We start from the raw sequence: 20553 nt of genomic DNA, 5'->3' as shown, positions 1-20553 counted from the left end.
AATTTATAGTTGAAATAAATTGAATTACTTAACCCATTACACATCAGTTGGCCTACATGAGATAATTTTCTTATTATTTATTTAATATTAAAATTATGAATTCATCATTCAGAGTTAATTTTTGAAAATTCTTGAAATTGGCTGAAAAGCCGAAACTATGTATAGATGTGTTTTATAATAGTATTTACGGTATAATATTATATAGAAGTTTTGAAAAAGGGTACTATTTATATTTATTTATTAATATTGGATATTTAAATTTATGAATAAAATATCCTATTATTATGATGCAAGTTTAGAAACTTGAATAAAAAAGAATGGTGTTAAGGCAGATGAATATTACAAGAAAAAGAGAACTCGTATGAGAATAGCGAGTGGATAGAGCTCTACAGTACCTAATAAATACAATTTGTTGAAAACTCAATTTTTTTGTTAAAAAAAGCAAAAAAAATGTAAACGATTTATGTACTTTTTGTAAGATTGCTGATTATTACTGAATAACCACTGAAGTTTAGTGATATTTAATATGGTACCGGTAATATATCAACTCAACCACTCAATTTAAATTACACAATAGTTTTTCATCAACAATTTTAGATGAAATATCATAGTTTGATAAATTAAATTTTTACATAAAAAACAATACTGATCTGAATATTTGTATACAAAAACTAACTTAAAATTGTGCTTGATTTGCTTTAGATTGGAACAATAAATTATAACGAAATGAGAAGAAAGATAATTACATCTTACATCACAAAATTGTCAGAGTGCTTAAAAAATTGATACAGATCATGTTTTGCTTCACAACTTCTCTATGATGCAATGATCAGCATGTAAACTGGCTTCTTGTAGAAATTATGGCAGTCTAGTTTAGATATACAAACTTACACTCATGAGTGTGAATAGGCCTACTTAAAACAGTCAATATTATTCTCCTCTTTGTTCAATCCTTTTAAAGACACACTTCTAACGTATCATCAGCAATATGTACAGTACTGTATTGCAATTGAATCCATGAAGCAATATCAATCAAATTCCATTCATTTTGATAGAGGAAATATGCTTTATTTATTTTAAATAAATGAAGAGCGGCTTACAAACATGAAGAGCCTTGTTGATGTAATATATTACAATTAACTTACTTGTGTTATAGAAAACCTTATGACAATAGAATGCTTTGAATTTAAAGAACAATAGGAAAATAAATATAGGTATTCCAATAGAGGTTTCAAAACTAATAAAAGCTGTTATGCTTTCAACTGCAGTTCTTGGAAAATTACTTCTAATTATACCATGATAATTCCTGTAGTCTAGCATTTCAAATTAATTTTAACTTAGAAAAGAAGCAGGTATTTAATCTCTTCAAAGTACACGCAAACATCGGTACTATACATATACTTTATAAACTCAATCTACCGCTCTTATAAGAGCACGCACTGACCATCATTAATATCTACGAGCTGTTTGAAAAAGAATATCCTGCTAGACATACAGTAATAAAAATATCAAATGATAGTTTGGTGAATGAATAGTTAGTTATCTTTCATTGATGAATTTTGCCATCTTAGTGAACATTTAACGTTAATAACAGTTGCGCTAAAATTATCCTCAATTACTTCAACTCAACACGAACCACTCATTATAGAAGTATTGTGTAATAGCTGTTGAAAAGGCTCTAATTTGCCCGAGATTGACAAGGTACTTCTAATTTTAAATCGACCTTGAAAACTCTGTCCAATTTTTGACGTGTGTGCTTGTATGCGTGTGAGAAAATTGTGGATGCTCACAGACTTAGATATTAGGGGGCACAATATTAGATCAGGAAGGTCATTTGTCTCACTCAAAATTATAGTTTGAGTTGTCTTTAGGGCCACTCTCTGAAGGTTAGACACGTTAGATTAGACAAATAGAGTGCTGAGTGACGGAGCAGCTCGACTAAGTTCTCTATCTTGACACCACTGTTTGTCGCTTATCAGAAGCGCTCAGTATCAATCCAGCGTTCACGCTGAAAGGTTGTCTGTGGATAGGGGATTCTCAGATTCAGTGTGTTCATTATTATAGGCCTAAGAAATTTAATCTTAATTGTTTTGACATTACAACCTCCAACTAATTAATTAGAAGACTTCAACTACATTAATGAATTTTAACTGTTGAGAAATAATTTATGAATCAGTCTAATTTTGAAACTTTTGGTGATAAAAATGGTAAGTTTTCACAATTTGACGTAAACTCAATACTATATCAACTTTCTGACATTTATCATTAACGAATAGTAATTTTATCTATCCTATTATATCAAGCGAGCAATTTCTGTATATATTTTTATATCTGGTTATTTATGTTCAACGGATCTCGAAAACGGCTCTAACGATTTTCACGAAATTTGGAACATAGTAGGTTTATGATATAAAAATTCGATTGCACTAAGTCTCATCTCTGGAAAAACTCGCTGAAAGACATTAAAAGGATAATTCATCCTTGGAAGAACAGATGATAATTTCGTCGTCTGTCGATAACAGAAGATGCGTGTGCCTGTGTGGGAGATCAGCTGTGTAATCAATCAGCAATCAGCTTACCGTATCTCGCGAGAAATATTATCTATAAACTTTAATAAACTCCATCAAAATAATCTGATTTGTTGACATGACATGGTTTATCATTCTAAATTAGAGTACTGTATATCATAATATTCAAAGTTAATAATTATTTTACAGTTTCAAGTGATTAGTGAGTGCTATTTTGTTATTCAATTTGGTTTGTAAACAATCTAAATTAGAACTTTTCTGTTTTCAAATATTTTGACTGAAAATTGGACCTGAATTCAAGTGGATGAAACATAATCTAATTTTTGGACCATTTATAGTGTATAAATTAAAAATTCAGGGGAGAAACAGTTTTGGGCTGGGCCTGTTAGTCCTTCCCCAATCATTTTGAAGAATTGTGTTCTGTTTGTCAATAAATAAATAGTGCCCCGATATTTAAGCATGAAGCATGGAATCAATTTGTTGAATTCATAGAATAGAATAGAATAGAAAGAATTTATTTTTATTGTTCTCAATACACAATTACATCGAATAATAAACACTTTACATTTTATCCAATGAAGTAACATGCAGTATTATACATTCTATGGTTGACACAAATTTATTAGGCATGGCCGAAGCCGTCAGCCAGAGTTGGTAGATAAAGATAATAGTTTTCCTTAACTAATCAAGATAAAACGTTTGATAAATTTCAGTCATTGATTCCGGTACTCTATACAAGAATAGTTATAAGCTATTATTGAACTATAATTGAAAAACAAAGTTTATTCTCATTTACAAAACAAGATAAGATTCAGGTAAACAACAATAACAAAAACAATATATTACAGAGAAGCCTAGGTTAAGGATACTAACTATTTCACAGTTCAAAAATTGAATTCATTAATAAGGAAATTTCTATATGTTCCCGCTGATCTTAAATACCCCTCCAACTGCACCCAGTCCTCCCCGTTAAGATATCTCCGCACTACTATGTCTCCTAGTACTTGGTGCTGTAACCAATTTTTCCTTTGCTCTCCCAATACCTTACAGCGGCTTATAAAATGATAAATATCTTCCCTTTCCCCACTATTGCACAAAGAACATATTATATTAGCCCCCTCTCTACCCGGTCTGAAATTTAATGGCAATAAGGAGCCTCTTGCTCTGAATAATATATTACTAATGAACCGTCTCTTATTCTTATCATTCATGTAGCTTTTATTCATTTGATTATTTTCCAGTCTGAGCTCAGCACAGATTGAGTGATAATGTGCATTTTCAGCTCTATTCCATAAATCTCTTGTCCACTTTTCTTCAATCTTATTAATTGTTGAATTCATATGATCCTGTATGTAGTAAAATTCTTTTAATTGTAGAATAAAGAAATAAAAAATTACATGAATTCCTCCATAATTATATTTATATTACACTTTTAATTTCTTCAAGTGTGTTGATTTGGAACTCTTACTTAATAATTCATAGTTTTAATAGTTGCTACACGTGTATCAACCTATCAAGTGACCTAGTATTATGAAATCTATTGAGAGATTCACCTCAAACTGTCAGCATCACTTAAATGGGAAGCTTTAATGTTACTTATGAGGAATACTGACAGAATAAAGTGAACCTCAGCATAGTAGGAACATTTCCACGCTGATTTATGGTAGGCTTTAATCTTAAAAATGAAAAATTGAGCAATATGAAATAAAATCACCTTACAACCAAATTGTTTCTGAATTGTAACCTATTTAGTGCTTGGTTCAGATAATTTCTCTCAGGTAGCATCTTCTTGCAAGATTTCTATACGTCTCGCTATCTTAATTCAAGTTTCTTTTTTAATGGGCAACACCTTATAATTTAGATTACGAGCATGCATACAGTATGTTTTTTTTAATATAGGCTACCGGTAACTTGGATACGGTAGTATTTGGAGCGTTTTATTTGTCTTACTGGAATATCATTACGGTAGTTAATTATTACAATAAATACAATCACTTGAGGAAAGAATCAACAGTCTCAGTTTCAGTTTCACTCAAGCCCAATACTATTCCTATTCCAATTTGAATATCACACAGTCCAAAAATGTAGGCTGTTATGTACTAGCATATTGCTTAGGTATTAAAGCCTACAACATTTTTGGTATTGACCGACATAGATTTTTAATCATTGCCAGATTGTCACTATCTATTGATTCAAGTGTATAAAGTATAACATTTCTGTATAGTATTAACCAACTACAATATTATAGTCCAGTTAATATAGACATGAAAAAGGGAATAAAACTCAAGTCTCAGTTCCCTTTTAAATTATTTTATCACAACATGTTCCTTGTAAATGGCATTAATGTCCGAAACATGTTGTGATAAAATAATTTAAAAGGGAACTGAGATTTATGTTTTATTTATATTAAAAGTAGCCCTAAAGAAAAACGACAATGAAAAAGGAGAATGCTTGTAAAATATATTGTAGTTCTGATTCTTTAATATGTTTTTCAGTAATAAATAATTGTCACTATCGTCTATTGATTTATTTAAACAATTTACCTTACTTTCTCATCAATTCACTATAATCTCTGATATACCACGATGTTCCTTCACACATGTAGGTCTCTCCAGTCAGTGCATTTTTATTGGCCGCTTCTACACTGAACATCTGCAATGGCGCGAATATTCTGGGTATCTTTCCAACGGCATCTTTTAGTCACCAGCAGCCATTACTGGCCGTCAGTAGAGCTCTAGCGGCCAGGGGACACAATCTTACAGTCATCAACACGAATCCCAATAAGGTGAGACACAAAACATTGGAAGAATGTGTTAAGTTCCTGGATTTTTTCCAATGTATTTTCATTGAAATGCTGGACGAGTAACAATAACTGTTATGTCAACAGTTAAGTTAAATGAAAAAGACTAATATCATCATGTTGAATGTATGAATGAATAATAATCTAAATATCTAGTAAAACTAAATACCAATAATTACCACAATATCAACTTCTCAACTACACAAAAAGTCAACAGTTTAGGTTTTCCTTGATGGAAAAACCAAGATATTTTTTCTTGGCCGAGGATGATGCCCACATGAGCCCCAGACTTATGCGTGGAAAATAGGACGAATGATTATTATTTGTTCATTTATTATTGATAAATGTCATTGATTATTACAAAATACATTGAAAATCGTCATATAGTTTACAAAAATAATTTTACATATAACATAATTAGAACAATAAGCATAACAATTAATAAATTGAATATAGTAAGCATTCCAACTACATTCATTCCTGCAAGTAAGTAAAAAAAGACAGAAAGAGGAAAATACAATTAGGAACGATCTAGGATGATAATGGAATATTAGTCTAGTTAAAGTTTCATACGATTTTTCAACATTTTGGCCCTTTACTGTTTATTATTTATAAGTAATCTATTTCATTCAATAAAATTGAGAAGACTAGGAAGAATTGTATTAATCAATTCAATCTTATTTCACAATTAGCCCAATGATTGAATTATTTGAAAATTAATTTTAATTTTTAAACCTAGGTACCTTAGTGATTGGTTTGAGTGGTTCAATCAAAAGAGTGTTGATAGCGTTAGAAACATCCAATTTTGTCTTTCTCCAAAAATTTATTTGGTAAAATTGTAAATATCATTTGAAGCTTTACAAACTGAAGGTAGAAAATATTTTATTATGAAGAGATCTCCAGTCATAATTCTTGTGTGTCAATGTTTATTTTGAGTTATGCAAAATTAATAGAGATGTTTCAACTATTTTTTTTACAAACGGGAATAAATGGGAAATTGCATTTGTTCAAATTACAGTTATTAAACTACAGTTTAATAATATTATTACTAAACGAAAATACCAATTAAATGCTGTAAATAGCCCCGAAGACTTTCACTATTGCAAATATATCCATTTCTATCTAGCTGTTTACCCTGTTGTCAATATTTGCAGTAGCTAAAGTCTTCGGGGTTATTCACAGCATTTAATTGGGATTTTAATATAATGATAATTTTATTCTATTTGACATGAAATTGGGATGAATAATGGAGTTGCCAGTTCAAAACATAGTTGATAACTGTGGTATAAAAATAGTGTTTTCAAAACATCTATACAATAAGAGAGAGTAGGGTTGTGCTTGTTCGTTTGTTCGCATCAAAACATGTCAACTTGTGGATTGCATACCGGAAAAACGGGAATGATTTAGATCTCCAAATTTTGCACATTCTAAAAATATCAATCTCGTAACACAATAAAGCTGAATATTATAAATTGGTATTGATTGTTTCAATGTTTCAGACACCATTGAAGAACTACAGAGATATTGATCTTGGATTCATGTACAAGGAATGGGACGCACTGAAGAAAGCGCACGGTCTATCGCTTCAAGAACGGATAAGTCCATTCAAGATTGTATCAGACTTTAAGAATTTTGTAGATTTTTTCTGCCAGAAAGTACTTGACTCTCATCAAATACAAGACTTGATTAAGTAAGTCCACACAAAATTTATGGCGACAAGAATCACTTTAAACTGTCAGCATTGGTTGAATGGGGAAACATCGATGTTATTTATGAGGACTACTGACAGTTGAAAATGAATCTCACTTTTTATAATATATATTGTGCTATGGTAATTCAATTGTTTGTCAATAATTATTGTAATATTATCAGGGAATTCCAATTTCTCGGGACAATCAACCAGAATTCAATATTTTCAATTTCAATTTTCAATCACTGAAAAACATATATCCATCATATCTATTTATAGTTCCCTATTTGAAGGAAATTGAAAATATTTTCCACAAAACATTCCATAAAACCATAAATTTTATTGTTATCAAGAAAAATCTGGTGTGGTACACTCACACAACTTTCCTTGCTCATATTTGAAACTACGATCAGACTTTTGTATATGTGTATAAATAATTATTGTTTTCAGAGTACTTTTTCCTTTGTGTAAATTGTGAAATTCGATGATTTTTTTTAGTCGTCATTTTTTTAAAGTCGTCAAAACAGCTGTTCCACAGATGAAATATCTCGACTATGTGTTCTTTTTATGAACTGCTCTACCTACCTACCTCATGCACGAGAAGGAGGTTTTCCATTTCTCAAGGATGGGGTGGACCCCCCATTAGTTTCCCAGAAAGGAGACTCATGTCAGTTGATAGGGCTTATAAATAGCTATCCATGGTATGAATTTAAAGAAAATCGTTAGAGCCGTTTTCAAGAAAACCATGAATAACATGGTTTTTTAGTGATTATCCGCCATTTTTCACAAGAATATTACGGAGCTCCTGCAACTTTCTCAGAAATGAGACTCATGTCAGTTGATAGGGCTTATAAATAGCTATCCATGGTATGAATTTGAAGAAAATCGTTAGAGCCGTTTTCGAGAAAACCGTGAAAAACATGGTTTTCTAGTAATTATCCGCCATTTTTTCCGCCAATTTTATTGAATTTCTTATTGTCAGATCCTCATGGTATCTTGAGTTTAAAATTTCAAGTCAATCGGTTGATTAGGAATGGAGTTATCGTGTTCATAGACATACACACATACACACACACACACACCACACACACACACACACACACCACACACACACACACACACACCACACACACACACACCACACACACACACACACACACACACACCACACACACACACACACCACACACACACACACACACACACACACACACACACCACACACACACACACACACCACACACACACACACACACACACCACACACACACACAGACCAACACCCGAAAATCATGTTTTTGGACTCAGGGGACCTTGAAACGTATAGAAAACTTGAAATTAGGATACCTTAATTTTTTTTGAAAGCAATACTTTCCTTACCTATGGTAGTAGGGCAAGGAAAGTAAAAATCAAGTCGATCAGTACATATGATTAGTAGAAAATCTTAGCTACCATTATAGCTGCTAAATAACATTATTTAATTGAAACGTAGGAATAGATGTAATTCACATTGACATTTTTATCACTCAAGTAAATTTTCAATTCAGTTAAAAATTAAAGCTATTTATTGAACTTCAACCGCATAGCTTGAAATTCAAAGCTGACCTCGAAGATTGAGAATTCAATGTCAAAACTTTCCTAGTATTGAAAACTTTTTAAAACTTTTCTTAATAAGCTATGGGAAATTTAGCAATATCCATTCTGAATTTCAATAATTAAACTGTTATTTTACTGCTAATAGATTCCAATTAGCCAGCTACGTCGTCAAAAAAGTATTGAAATTGATTTATTAACTAGCAGCACGTAATGAAGAATTAAGAAAAAATCAAGTTGAAATTGGATTCTATAGATGGAATAAGGTTGATTACAGTACTGTTAGATAGATTTTGATTCATGCTCATTGATTTAATGATCTAAAGATTTAGCTCTAGTAATTCAAACAACATACTCATAAACTAATGAAAAACAATAAACATTATCAACTACCCTTTTCATTTCATCAAATCACAACTATTGTAGTTCCATCTCAACAAAGCCATTTTCAATTTCGAATAAAAAACACTTTTTTTTAAAGTCAGTTAATATTAATTAGTTTATGATATTCATTTTTCTTTCCAGGGCTGATGAAAATAATTGAAACAATAGACGACGTGGTCAACTGATAGAGTGGACATTACTGTCCAAACTTCGCCACGTATCATATCACAACTAGTTTCAACTCATTAGAGCCATTTCCAAGTCTAAATAGAAAACACGTTACACTTTCTATTTCAACTTGAAAATGGCTCTGAAGAGTTGAAACTATATTATTTGTGATTCGATAGAATAAAAAAGTACTAGATAATGTTCAGAATAGAATCACTTTTTTACTTTTAGAAAAAACGACTAGCAGTCAGATATTTTACAATAAATAAATTAATCACTCACTGGACAGCGAGATCTTTCGGTTGACAACCAAGAAGATGGCGGAACTGCCGAAAGATCTCGTTGTCACAGTGAGTGATTAATTAATTTATTGTAAAATATCTGACTGCTAGTCGTTTTTTCTAAAAGCAAAAAGTGATTTAATAATAAGCAGTCTGTGATGGAAAACAACATTGAAGAATCACTTTTTTACTCGATGACGTGGCGAAGTTTGGGCAGTAATGCCCACTCTATCATTTGAACACGTCATCGTTTAAGGATTCAATAATTTTAGCAGCACTCATATGAAAAATGAGTTTCATGAACTAATTCATAATAGAAAGAATACGACGTTGATGTAGGCAATACCATTATATGTAGTAATTTATAATATTCTTTTTGGATTGAAAATTTGTTTGCTTTTTTGAAGAGTTTGTTTGTTATTCAAAGATTAATAGTAGCTCAACCTAGATTTTGATTCAGACTGTAGTATAAATTTGAAAAGGAACAGTTTCAAGCATAAGCCTGTTGTGCCTCCTCATATAACTGTAATAACTGTACATGACTAAATAAATATTTGTTCAAAATAAATTTAAATTACAGAACCGGGTCTCATGGCAGGTTTCAACGTCTTATTCTTGCAATTTATGGAGAAATACCACAACGTTTCTTACCATAGGCTACAATCAAATTATTAAAATTAATTCATAATATTTTTTTTCAGAGAAGTGAATGGTACAACGTTTGACCTGATCCTGTACGAGAGTCTTAGCTACTCTAGTCTTCTAGGGTTGAGCGAACTGGTGGGCAACCCTCCAATCGTAGGCCTTATGACCTTGCACCCCTTCACAATCAACGATCTATACGTTGGAAACCCAGAAATTCCGTCCTATATCCCCTCAGTAGTTCTGCCTTACGAGCATCGCATGACGTTCTTCCAGCGTATGACAAACTTCGCATTAAACGTCTACTTCCATTACCAGAGAATCCGCTATATTGAGCCTCTGCAGGAGGTTTTCTTGAAGAGGTATTTCGGAGATGTGAAGCACACTGCCTACGAACTGGAACGGAACATCAGTCTGATGCTGATCAGTGGTGACCTGGCCACTTCTTATCCGAAGCCCGTTCATCCGAACACTATCTACATTGGTCCGGCGCACATCGAGAAGCCTCCACCTCTACCTCAAGTGAGTCAAGATTACAATCTATTTAATGGAAAATATTAATACAAAGTTGAAAATATTTGTGAAAATATAATAATTACTAGTAGTTCTATGAACAGTAGACCTCACGCAGTATTCTCATCCACAAGTACCTGATTGAAACTATAGACCTTATGGAAGGAAATACAGCAATAGACTGGCTTCTCCACACATCTGTGTAATCACTTGTCAGCTGATTTATGATGAATAATTCTATAGTCTGATTTTACTTTCCTTGCCCTATTACCATAGGTAAGGAAAGTATTGCTTTCCGAAAAAAAATTAAGGTACCCCAATTTCTAAATTTCTATACGTTTCAAGGTCCCCTGAGTCCAATAAAGTGGTTTTTGGGTGTGTGTGTGTGTGTGTGTGTGTGTGTGTGTGTGTGTGTGTGTGTGTGTGTGTGTGTGTGTGTATGAGTGTATGTGCGTCTGTGTACACGATATCTCATCTCCCAATTAACGGAATGACTTGAAATTTGGAACGTAAGCTCCTTACAATATAAGGATCCGACACGAACAATTTCGATCAAATGCGATTCAAGATGGCGGATAAAATGGAGAAAATGTTGTCAAAAACAGGGTTTTTCGCGATTTTCTCGGAAACGGCTCCAATGATTTTGATTAAATTCATAACTAAAATAGTCATTGATAAGCTCTATCAACTGCCACAAATCCCATATCTGTAAAAATTTCAGTAGCTCCGCCCTATCTATGCAAAGTTTGATTTTAGGTTCCCAATTATCAGGCTTCAGATACAATTTAAACAAAAAATCTCGAGTGGAAAAGATTGAGCATGAAAATCTCTACAATTAATGTTCAGTAAAATTTCCACCTAAAATTGAAAATAAGCTCGAAATTCGAGAAAATGTGATTATCCAATTGCAAACTGTTGGCAACTGTTGATTCTATTAAATGATTCACTATGAAGAGATAGCAGACCTCGTATGTCTCCAGCGTTATTGTCCTGTCACCAGCTGGCTCAGACCTTTGTTTATAAGTAGACCTGAGATGCGCGTGAACACTATCGTCAGGTGATCAATTTTCATAACGGCAAGGAAAGTTGTGTGAGTGCGCCACTAGATTTTTCTTTTATATTATCCTTGAAATGCAAAATTTCCAAAAACCTTGTATATACGTCGACGCGCAATTAAAAAAGGAACAAACCTGTCAAATTTCATGAAAATCTATTACCGCGTTTCGCCGTAAATGCGCAATATATAAACATTTAAACATTCAAACATTTAAACATTCAAACATTTAAACATTAAGAGAAATGCCAAACCGTCGACTTGAATCTTAGGCCTCACTTCGCTCGGTCAATTATTAGAATTATAATATAATCTATACTATAATAAAGTAAAGAACTAGCTTATACACGTACAAATAGGAAATTATGTTTGACGCATCATCACGTCTGAACTACTGGACTGATTAACTTGAGAAATTTTGCATATAGATTCCTAATTAAGCGAGGATGGTTATAGGCCTATTTCAATTCTTCAAGATCTCATTCATGTTTTTAGTTTGTCATTTTTTTAAAATGGACCCTAGCGGAGCACGGATTTCCTGCTAGTCATTAATAACAATGCTATAATTTTGATGGAAGAATTATTAGAAATTGCAGTTGAAAAACTGCTGGAATATTATAATAATCAAAATTTGATTATCCAATGAAAAATAAAAGTTATATAAATAGAAGTAAGGCCTTCTGCGACTGCAATTACGGTATTGATCGAAGAAATAAATAGTAGAAGGAGATTGGTTAAATCAAACTGTCCAAAAAACTGTCTCGGACCGGGAATCGAACCCAGTACCTCTCGGTTACCTTTTAGCCCACCAGGCACTCTCTCTCACTCAGTTAGATGAAAGATGGAAAAATTATTAGGAATCGCAGTTAATAAACTGTTGGAATACTGTAATTGAATGTGGAATGACTTAATAAATATGAAAAACCAATTTGTACAGCTACAGAAATCCTTAAGGAGCCTTTAATTCATCGTGATGTTGGAGGGGAAATCAGATATCACATATTCTATCATATTATATCACTCTAACACATGTTCTTCAATGGTGTCACAGAAAATAAGTATGTCATTTTCCCCATATGAAAACATCTGGTGCTTGAAAATTAGAAAAATCTATTAAAGATACAAAACTAAGATAGGCTATTATTAATAATATAATATACTATAATGGCCAATAATCTCTATCACATATTCTTCAATGGTGTCACAGAAAATTAGTATGTCAATTTCATTACCGTTTTGCCATGAAACCATCATCATCATCATCATCATTGGCTCGACAATCCAAAGCGGATCTTGGCCTCCTCTAACATTTGCCTCCATTCTACTCTATCCATGGCAGAGTAGCCTCCAATTCTTGACCCCAACAACTTTTGCATCTCCGGCAACTGCATCCATTCACCTCAACCTTGGTCTACCAGGAGGTCTTCTACCTTCCATGCTGTGACACCAGTAATGAAAAAAATTTGAAAACTATCGGGAATACATCAATCGATTACATCCAAATACTATTCTCATAATCCTCAGCAAAATCCTTCACATTTAACCGGTTGAAATACATGCTCATACATGAAATCTGATGTTTTATTTGTGCAGGACTTGCAAAAATGGATGGACGAGTCTGAGGATGGAGTCATCTACTTCAGCCTGGGCAGTAACATGAAGGGCACTTCGGTGCCGGCTGAGAAGAGGGCCGCATTTATTAAGGCATTCTCGCAATTCCCCACATTCAGGGTGCTCTGGAAATGGGAGAGCGACGAAAAACTTCCCGGGCAGCCCGACAATGTGCTGGTCAAAAAATGGCTGCCGCAACAATCTATTCTTGGTGAGATACCGTATATCTTAAAAAAAATTGATAGAGAAGGAAAATGATTCATTAAGTTCCTGTCTTGTTGAGAAGGTGATGTTGTAGATATATTATTATTATTTTAAAGAATAAATAATTTGATGTTTGATTCAAATGTTCAAAGTGATCAAATAATTTGATTTGAGATATCCATGGTTTACTATACTCCGTACACAATTACTTCAGACTTGGAGGAATTTGCGGTGCAGAGAAATGGAGGGAGTTCAGCCAATTACAGTGATGGAATTACAGTCATAGGAAGAAGCGCAGTTGCCAATTTGTCAATTAGATTCAGTTGACTGAGAGCTTCCAGAGAGGAAACATCCGTATGTGTATCATGAACGCTCAATACTCACTGGAAGTTAGAGAGAACGCTGGCCGGTTCAAAACGACAACATAGCCGCAGTTGTATCTCTGCCGGTGTATGCCTTCTCTGCTGCGCATGTCTATCCCAAGTAAGAAGTAATTTTGTACAGAGCATAGAGATTGATAATGGTGTAACAATCAAAACCAGGGGTAGAAGAATGGACGCACCCCTCTCACTATTGTGTTGGATTCCTCACCATCAACACAATAAATTTAGTGATCAGTCACATAATGTAGGGGAAAGCCAGGGGCTACAACTATTACCACAAATTCAAGCCCCAGAATTGTTTATTCAGTCTATGCTATTACCGACGCATTTATCAAATTCTAATTTATTAAGAATAGTCAAATAGGTTTTCTACTTTACTCTTTACTATAGTGAGGACTTTTGTTGTACTAGACTTACAGTAATAATAAAATTTACACTATGAACAGAGATATTGTGGAATTTGAATAATTTGGATAATGATTTTTAAGAGATGTCAAGAGATTTGTAAAGGAATGTGGGAATAGATACCTTGTTTAGAATTCTCATGTAGCCTAATAAACTTGTATATCATAATATTGTACAATATACTTCGAGGCTAAAATTTATAAATCATCGATTCTGTTATGTAATATGTGTCACTCCATATGCGACTGGCGGCCTCAGTAACTACTTTTTAGCGCTAGTTTTGTAATCAATTTTTATAAAATTACCATCTCAAACAGGTCTAGTACTTCCAGATGCAAATACTCAATTAGCAACACATTTTATCTTGCAATAGTATTTTCCCATGTTGTCAAATTTGTATTGTTTTTTTTCTAAGATGTTGTATTTTTTTATTTCTTACAATAAAACATTTCACATTTAATTTCATCTCTCCATAAGTGGAATGAAAGACATGTTGACAGTTCCAAATAATGGTCAATTATGAGGACCTGACAACATCCCTTGCATTTCACCTTAATATAAAGAAATCCCACAACATTCCTGTTTATATTGATTATGATTTGATTTGATATAGTGAAAATTTAAAAATATTATTGATTTGCGCGTTCGATTTCCCAGCTCATCCGAAGACGCGACTGTTCATCAGCCAAGTGGGTTTGCAGAGTTTCCAGGAAGCGACGACATACGGCGTGCCCATCCTCGGAATCCCCATGTTCGGCGACCAGGACTGGAACGGCGGCAAACTGGTGCAAGCGGGGGCGGGGCGAGTCATGGAGTTCTACGACATTGCTTACGACATTGTCTACGACAATTTGAAGGAGCTCCTTACAAATAAAAGGTTTCTATTCATATTTCAATCAAGTTGATTTCATTTCAGCATAAAGATAAGATACCGTTGACGGTTGAAATAATATACTATTGCATTATTCTTCTTCAGTTGTAGATTCAATCAAGATTCTCCAATTTATCGGCCCGGTTGCACAAGAGCGCGTTACATTTTAACCGTGATTAAATAACAAAAGAGCCAATCATGACAAAAAGCATCTCTGATTGGTTCTTGTGATTCAATCGGTTGAAATCTAACAGAAATATTGCGCAACCGGGACATACAGTATAATTCATAATAATTATCGGTTATTAACACTCTCGATTTGAAAGAATAATGAATGGTGAATTTTGCTCAAACTGTAAAAACCATTTATGGAAAATTAGAATTAAAAATAAGTTACCGTATCAACTAGAACTAGAAAATAAATTAACCTTATTCTCCAGTGTCCAGTATAATGTTTTAACAATTTCTGTTTCGGAGTTCTTCATTTTCTCATTATTCTTCTTACTTTTCTTGTTGTTCTTCTTCTTCTCGTTCTTCTTCCCCATAATCTCATAGCCTCCATCATTTCCATCGCCTCATCTTCTCTTCTTCCTCGTCCTCCTCCACCTCATTCTCTCTCATTCTCATCTTCTCCTACTCCTTTTCTTCTCATTCTCCATTTCTTCTCCTCTTCCTTGTCCAGACCACCTCCTCCTACCTACAAGTACAAAATATAGCATTCATTGTGCTTTTATTTGGTGTTGGAAATTGTCAAACACCACCGTATTATTTTCGCATCTAAATCTAATTTTTTAAACATTATGTTTCTCTCCACATAAATTTTCCTTTTAATTCTTACCTTCAAATTTAACTTTCTAATTTACATTTCTAACTACATTCACCTTTTGATTTTTACCTTCACCTTTTAGGTACCTTCTGGATTGAGTTAACAGTGAAAATTGAAAATTGAAAGCCCTATACCATGGGACTTCTTCTTCATCTTCTTCTTCTTCTTCTTCTTCTTCTTCTTCTTCTTCTTCTTCTTCTTCTTCTTCTTCTTCTTCTTCTTCTTCTTCTTCTTCTTCTTCTTCTTCTTCTTCTTCTTCTTATTCTTCTTCTAATGCTACTTTTCTCCTTTGTTGCAGCTACAAAGCGAACATGATGACGCTGTCAAAGATTACCAACGACAAACCGATGCCAGCCGTCGAGACGGCCGTCTGGTGGATAGAGTACGTGATTCGTCACCAGGGAGCGCCACACCTCAGGCCAGCCTGCTTTGATCTCACCTGGTACCAGTACTACAGCCTCGATGTCATCGCGTTCATCCTGGCAGTCATCCTAGCTGCTATCACAGTGGCCATCTATGCTCTCAAAATTGTTGTCAGGAATTTCACCGGTGCTAAATTAAAGACACATTAACAAACAAATGAGTTTTTATTTGTAAGGTGGCAAGCCTCTAACGTTTTGTTTCGCCCGAAATTTTCTTATATTACTTGCATACAATATCAACACCATTTAAAGATGAGAACCTGTGGAAACGTTAGTGGCTGGTCTTACCTCGAGACGGGCGACATAATTTTGTCCTGTAAAATAATTTTGATCATGCTAGGGACAGCTGATCATAATTTCAAATCAAATCAAATTTTATTCCTTCATGTTCACTAAGACCAACTAAGCCAGTTACAGACACATCGATTTTTGCTGTCCTTTTGAATTCAACCAGATTAAACGGAACTTGACAAACATAATTTGTATAGAGGTTCATCAGATCGTTATCATCAAACATCATCTGTATAAACATCATCTGTATAGAGGGTCATCGTTTCATCATCAGATTAAACGGAACTTGATAAACATAATCTAACCTATATCTTCTTATCTCTATTATATAAAAGCGAAATGGCACTCACTCACTGACTGACTGACTCACTCACTCACTCACTCACTCACTCGCATAACTAAAAATCTACCGGACCAAAAACGTTCAAATTTGGTAGGTATGTTCAGTTGGCCCTTTAGAGGCGCACTAAGAAATCTTTTGGCAATATTTTAACTCTAAGGGTTGTTTTTAAGAGTTTAAAGTTCGTCTTTTAGCATGTATATTCTTCTTCTCCCAACCTCTTAATTATAATTGAAATGTCCATATCATATGTTACTATAGAACTATAATCTAGATAGAGTACCTCTTCGAAACAGTTGTTAACTGGCAACTAAATTAATAATTTTGTCAGGTTGGCATTAAGTTGAGTTGACTTTTTTAGGTTGGCACCAAGTTAAAGATTTAAATGCATTTATCGCGGAAAAATTGATTGGACACTGCTACTTCAATCCTGGGAATATATTATTACTAGCCGTCAGGCTCGCTTCGCTGGCCATATTCGTTTAGCCAGACGTTTTGTCTGGACCCCCGACTGGATTGTTCTAACATATGATAAAAATGCTCGAATGGAAAATGCAGGCGAGCGAAGCGAGCCTGCTGATCTCATTCTTGGACGATCCAGTCAGGGGTCCAGGGGGCGGAGCCCCCTGGCTAGACGGATATGGCGAGCGAAGCGAGCCTGACGGCTAGTCTATATATATAAAAGCGAAATGGCACTCACTGACTGACTGACTGACTGACTGACTCACTCACTCATTCACTCACTCACAGAACTAAAAATCTACCGGACCAAAAACGTTCAAATTTGGTAGGTATGTTCAGTTGGCCCTTTAGAGGCGCACTAAGAAATCTTTTGGCAATATTTTAACTCTAAGGGTGGTTTTTAAGGGTTTGAAGTTCGTCTTTCAGCATGTATGTTCTTCTTATTCTCTTAATTTATAATTGAAAAATGTCCATACCATATGTAACTATAGAACTATAATCTAGAGAGAGTACCTCTTCGAAACAGTTGTTAACTGGTAACTAAATTAATAATTTTGTCAGGTTGGCATTAAGTTGAGTTGACTTTGTTAGGTTGGCACCAAGTTGAAGATTGAAATGCATTTATCGCGGAAAAATTGATTGGGCACTGCTACTTTAATCAGAGATATTCCTGGGAATATTATATTACTAGCCGTAAGGCTCGCTTCGCTCGCCATATCCGTTTAGTCTGGACCCCCGACTGGATCGTCCTAACATATGATAAAAATGCTCAAATGAAAAATGCAGGCGAGCGAAGCGAGCCTGCTGATCTCATTCTTGGACGATCCAGTCGGGGGTCCAGGGGGCGGAGCCCCCTGGCTAGACGGATATGGCGAGCGAAGCGAGCCTGACGGCTAGTAGAGTTTATAAGGACGGAAAAAATCGTACGACCAAAAATCGATGTGTGTGTATTAGACTGACACACCACCAGATTGAACGGAACATGGCAAACTCATGATATGTGCAGATACACATAATCTGGTTGCCAAGTTATATTCAATCTGATAGAATTTATGAGGACGGCAAAATACAGAGTGTCTATAAAAGAACTCCGGGGTTTTAAGACAAAATATTTTAATAAACTAAAAAACGTACATACATGTTTTATAAATGATTAGAAAGCCTATATTTTCAAGATTTTTTAACAACTTAGTAAAGTTCAATGTGAGCTCCGTGAGTGGCACGGCACACGTCGAAACGGTATTCTACCTCTTCCCATGTCCTGGCGAGCATGTCTGGGGGAACGGACGCCAGGTAATTCATTATTCGTTCCCTGAGATGGCGAACATTTCGAATTTTCTCCGCATATACAAGATTCTTGATATGCCCCCAGAAGAAAAAGTCCAACGGAGTCATATCAGGGCTCCTTGGTGGCCATGGAATAGGTCCTTCCCTTCCAATCCACCTGTTGCCGAAACGAGCGTCCAGTGACTCACGGACACGCAAACTGAAGTGTGGCGGCGCCCCATCTTGTTGGAAATAAACTAAACCTTTCTCCGCCTCAATGTCATCCAACTGAGGATAAACATACTCCTCTAACATGTCACAATAGACATCACCATTGATATTCCTTTCGTCAAAAATGAAGGGTCCTATGACTCTGTCATGCATAAGAGCAAACCAAACATTCACTTTGGGCGTGTCACGTTTGTACTCAATAAACTCATGGGGCGGCTCTGAACCCCAAACTTATGTATGTATGTATACAGTACGTACATAAATCGATGTGTGTGTGTGCGGGGCTTAACAAATCAAAAAAGGAAACAGAATATCGATAAATATTGACAGTAATGAATGAACGGAAACATAATAGGTACTCGCTAGGAAATTCAAGTGCGCAGGTCTAATATAGAGTAGACAGACTGTGTGAGCAATCAGCTCGATGATAAGTCACTACAGTTTTTTCATGTTATCCTGTTATCCTTGAAAAAGGACGAAGTAGTGAGTAAATTTCGACGATCAACTTAATCTGTGTAATGGTTCAAAAAGTATGTTTCTACAATTCGAAGTTGATTGATGAAAGTAATGAAATCCACAAACACCTGGAGGGTCTAGTTTTCAGTGAGAACTCACTTCGCTCGTTCAATAAAGCCTTGGCCCTACTATCCAGGCACTTATCCTGTTCCAAGAAAGGAAGCTTATAAGACGTCCTGTAATTATTGAAGTGGCTTAAAGAGGGGGAAAGTGGAGACGGAAAGTTACCGGCGACCAGAAGTCCAAATGGAATTTGGTGAATAGTGATGTAATGAAAGGCACTGGCAGTCAGAAACTTGCCGTTTCCACTTTCCCCGACTATAAGCCTCTATTTTCATAACTTCCGAATTGGTGTAACACGCATAAGATAGGGAATAAAATGTATTTCAAAATTTGGAAGTTACAAATATCATCAGCTGTGCTAATAGTGAAGTTGTGTTTCTTTTCTAGCTCGAAATTTTGCAGAATTACTCAAAAATTTCAAATTTGTAGAGATTTTAGTTGAATATTTTTGGTTTTAATTGGTGTTTAAAGATCAAAATTTAAAATTTGTAGTTTAGTCATTAGTTTTGGAGTAGAAATTGGACTTTTTGAAGTGAAAAGTGGAGTCATAACCTCATTCTTTTTTTAAACTTTTATTTGTAAAAATTTGGGAGAAGACAGTTTTGGGTTATGCCTGTCCTCCCAATCATATTATATTGTAATCATGATTTGTGATTGTCAATTAAATAAATATTATAAAGCTAAAGGAAAAGGACCCTTACACTAGCTATAAGTATAAAGTTACTCTAAAGTATACATTTACTTTATACAGTAACTAAAATTAGTAGTGTGGTGTGATATAGGCTACGAGTCACATGATGGTCATCTTCTGAACGAAATATGAGAGCAGTACTTCCTTGATAGCTTACGAGTTTTGTACAGGTAAACAAGCAGCTATGGAGTGAAGTAATTTGCACTATCATCTTACCCAGTGCTTTGGATGAGACCTATATCTAAAAAAATATTCCACCAAGAATATTCCTCTTACATCTTTCTTCACTTGGCTACTTAAGCAGCAAGAGGTAATTGT

General features: G+C 34.5%; 2 protein-coding genes across 3 annotated transcripts; one reads left to right on the top strand and one right to left on the bottom strand.

The window, feature by feature from the left end:
* Positions 1 to 1778: 1778 nt before the first annotated feature.
* Positions 1779 to 16533, top strand: LOC111045820 (UDP-glycosyltransferase UGT5). Of its 2 annotated transcripts, XM_039436372.1 has the most exons (8): positions 1779 to 2207; positions 5134 to 5313; positions 6828 to 7018; positions 10146 to 10608; positions 10765 to 10773; positions 13256 to 13475; positions 14914 to 15133; positions 16252 to 16533. In XM_039436372.1, exons 1-8 carry the CDS (start codon positions 2205 to 2207, stop codon positions 16523 to 16525), a joined length of 1560 nt encoding a protein of 519 aa, XP_039292306.1. In that variant the 5' UTR covers positions 1779 to 2204; the 3' UTR covers positions 16526 to 16533. The 2 variants fall into 2 exon arrangements, with proteins under 2 accessions (XP_039292306.1, XP_039292305.1); XM_039436371.1 differs by lacking the exon at positions 10765 to 10773 and having other exon boundaries at positions 13247 to 13475.
* Positions 16534 to 18656: 2123 nt separating this feature from the next.
* On the bottom strand, positions 18657 to 19049 carry LOC120353330. Its single transcript, XM_039436624.1, has one exon. It carries the CDS (start codon positions 19047 to 19049, stop codon positions 18657 to 18659), a length of 393 nt encoding a protein of 130 aa, XP_039292558.1.
* Positions 19050 to 20553: the final 1504 nt, after the last annotated feature.

Source organism: Nilaparvata lugens, chromosome 10 (assembly GCF_014356525.2).
Source record: "Nilaparvata lugens isolate BPH chromosome 10, ASM1435652v1, whole genome shotgun sequence".
NCBI classification, from domain to species: domain Eukaryota; kingdom Metazoa; phylum Arthropoda; class Insecta; order Hemiptera; family Delphacidae; genus Nilaparvata; species Nilaparvata lugens.
Note: the sequence above shows the minus strand (reverse complement) of the source record. Positions and strands in the feature narration are given on the sequence as shown.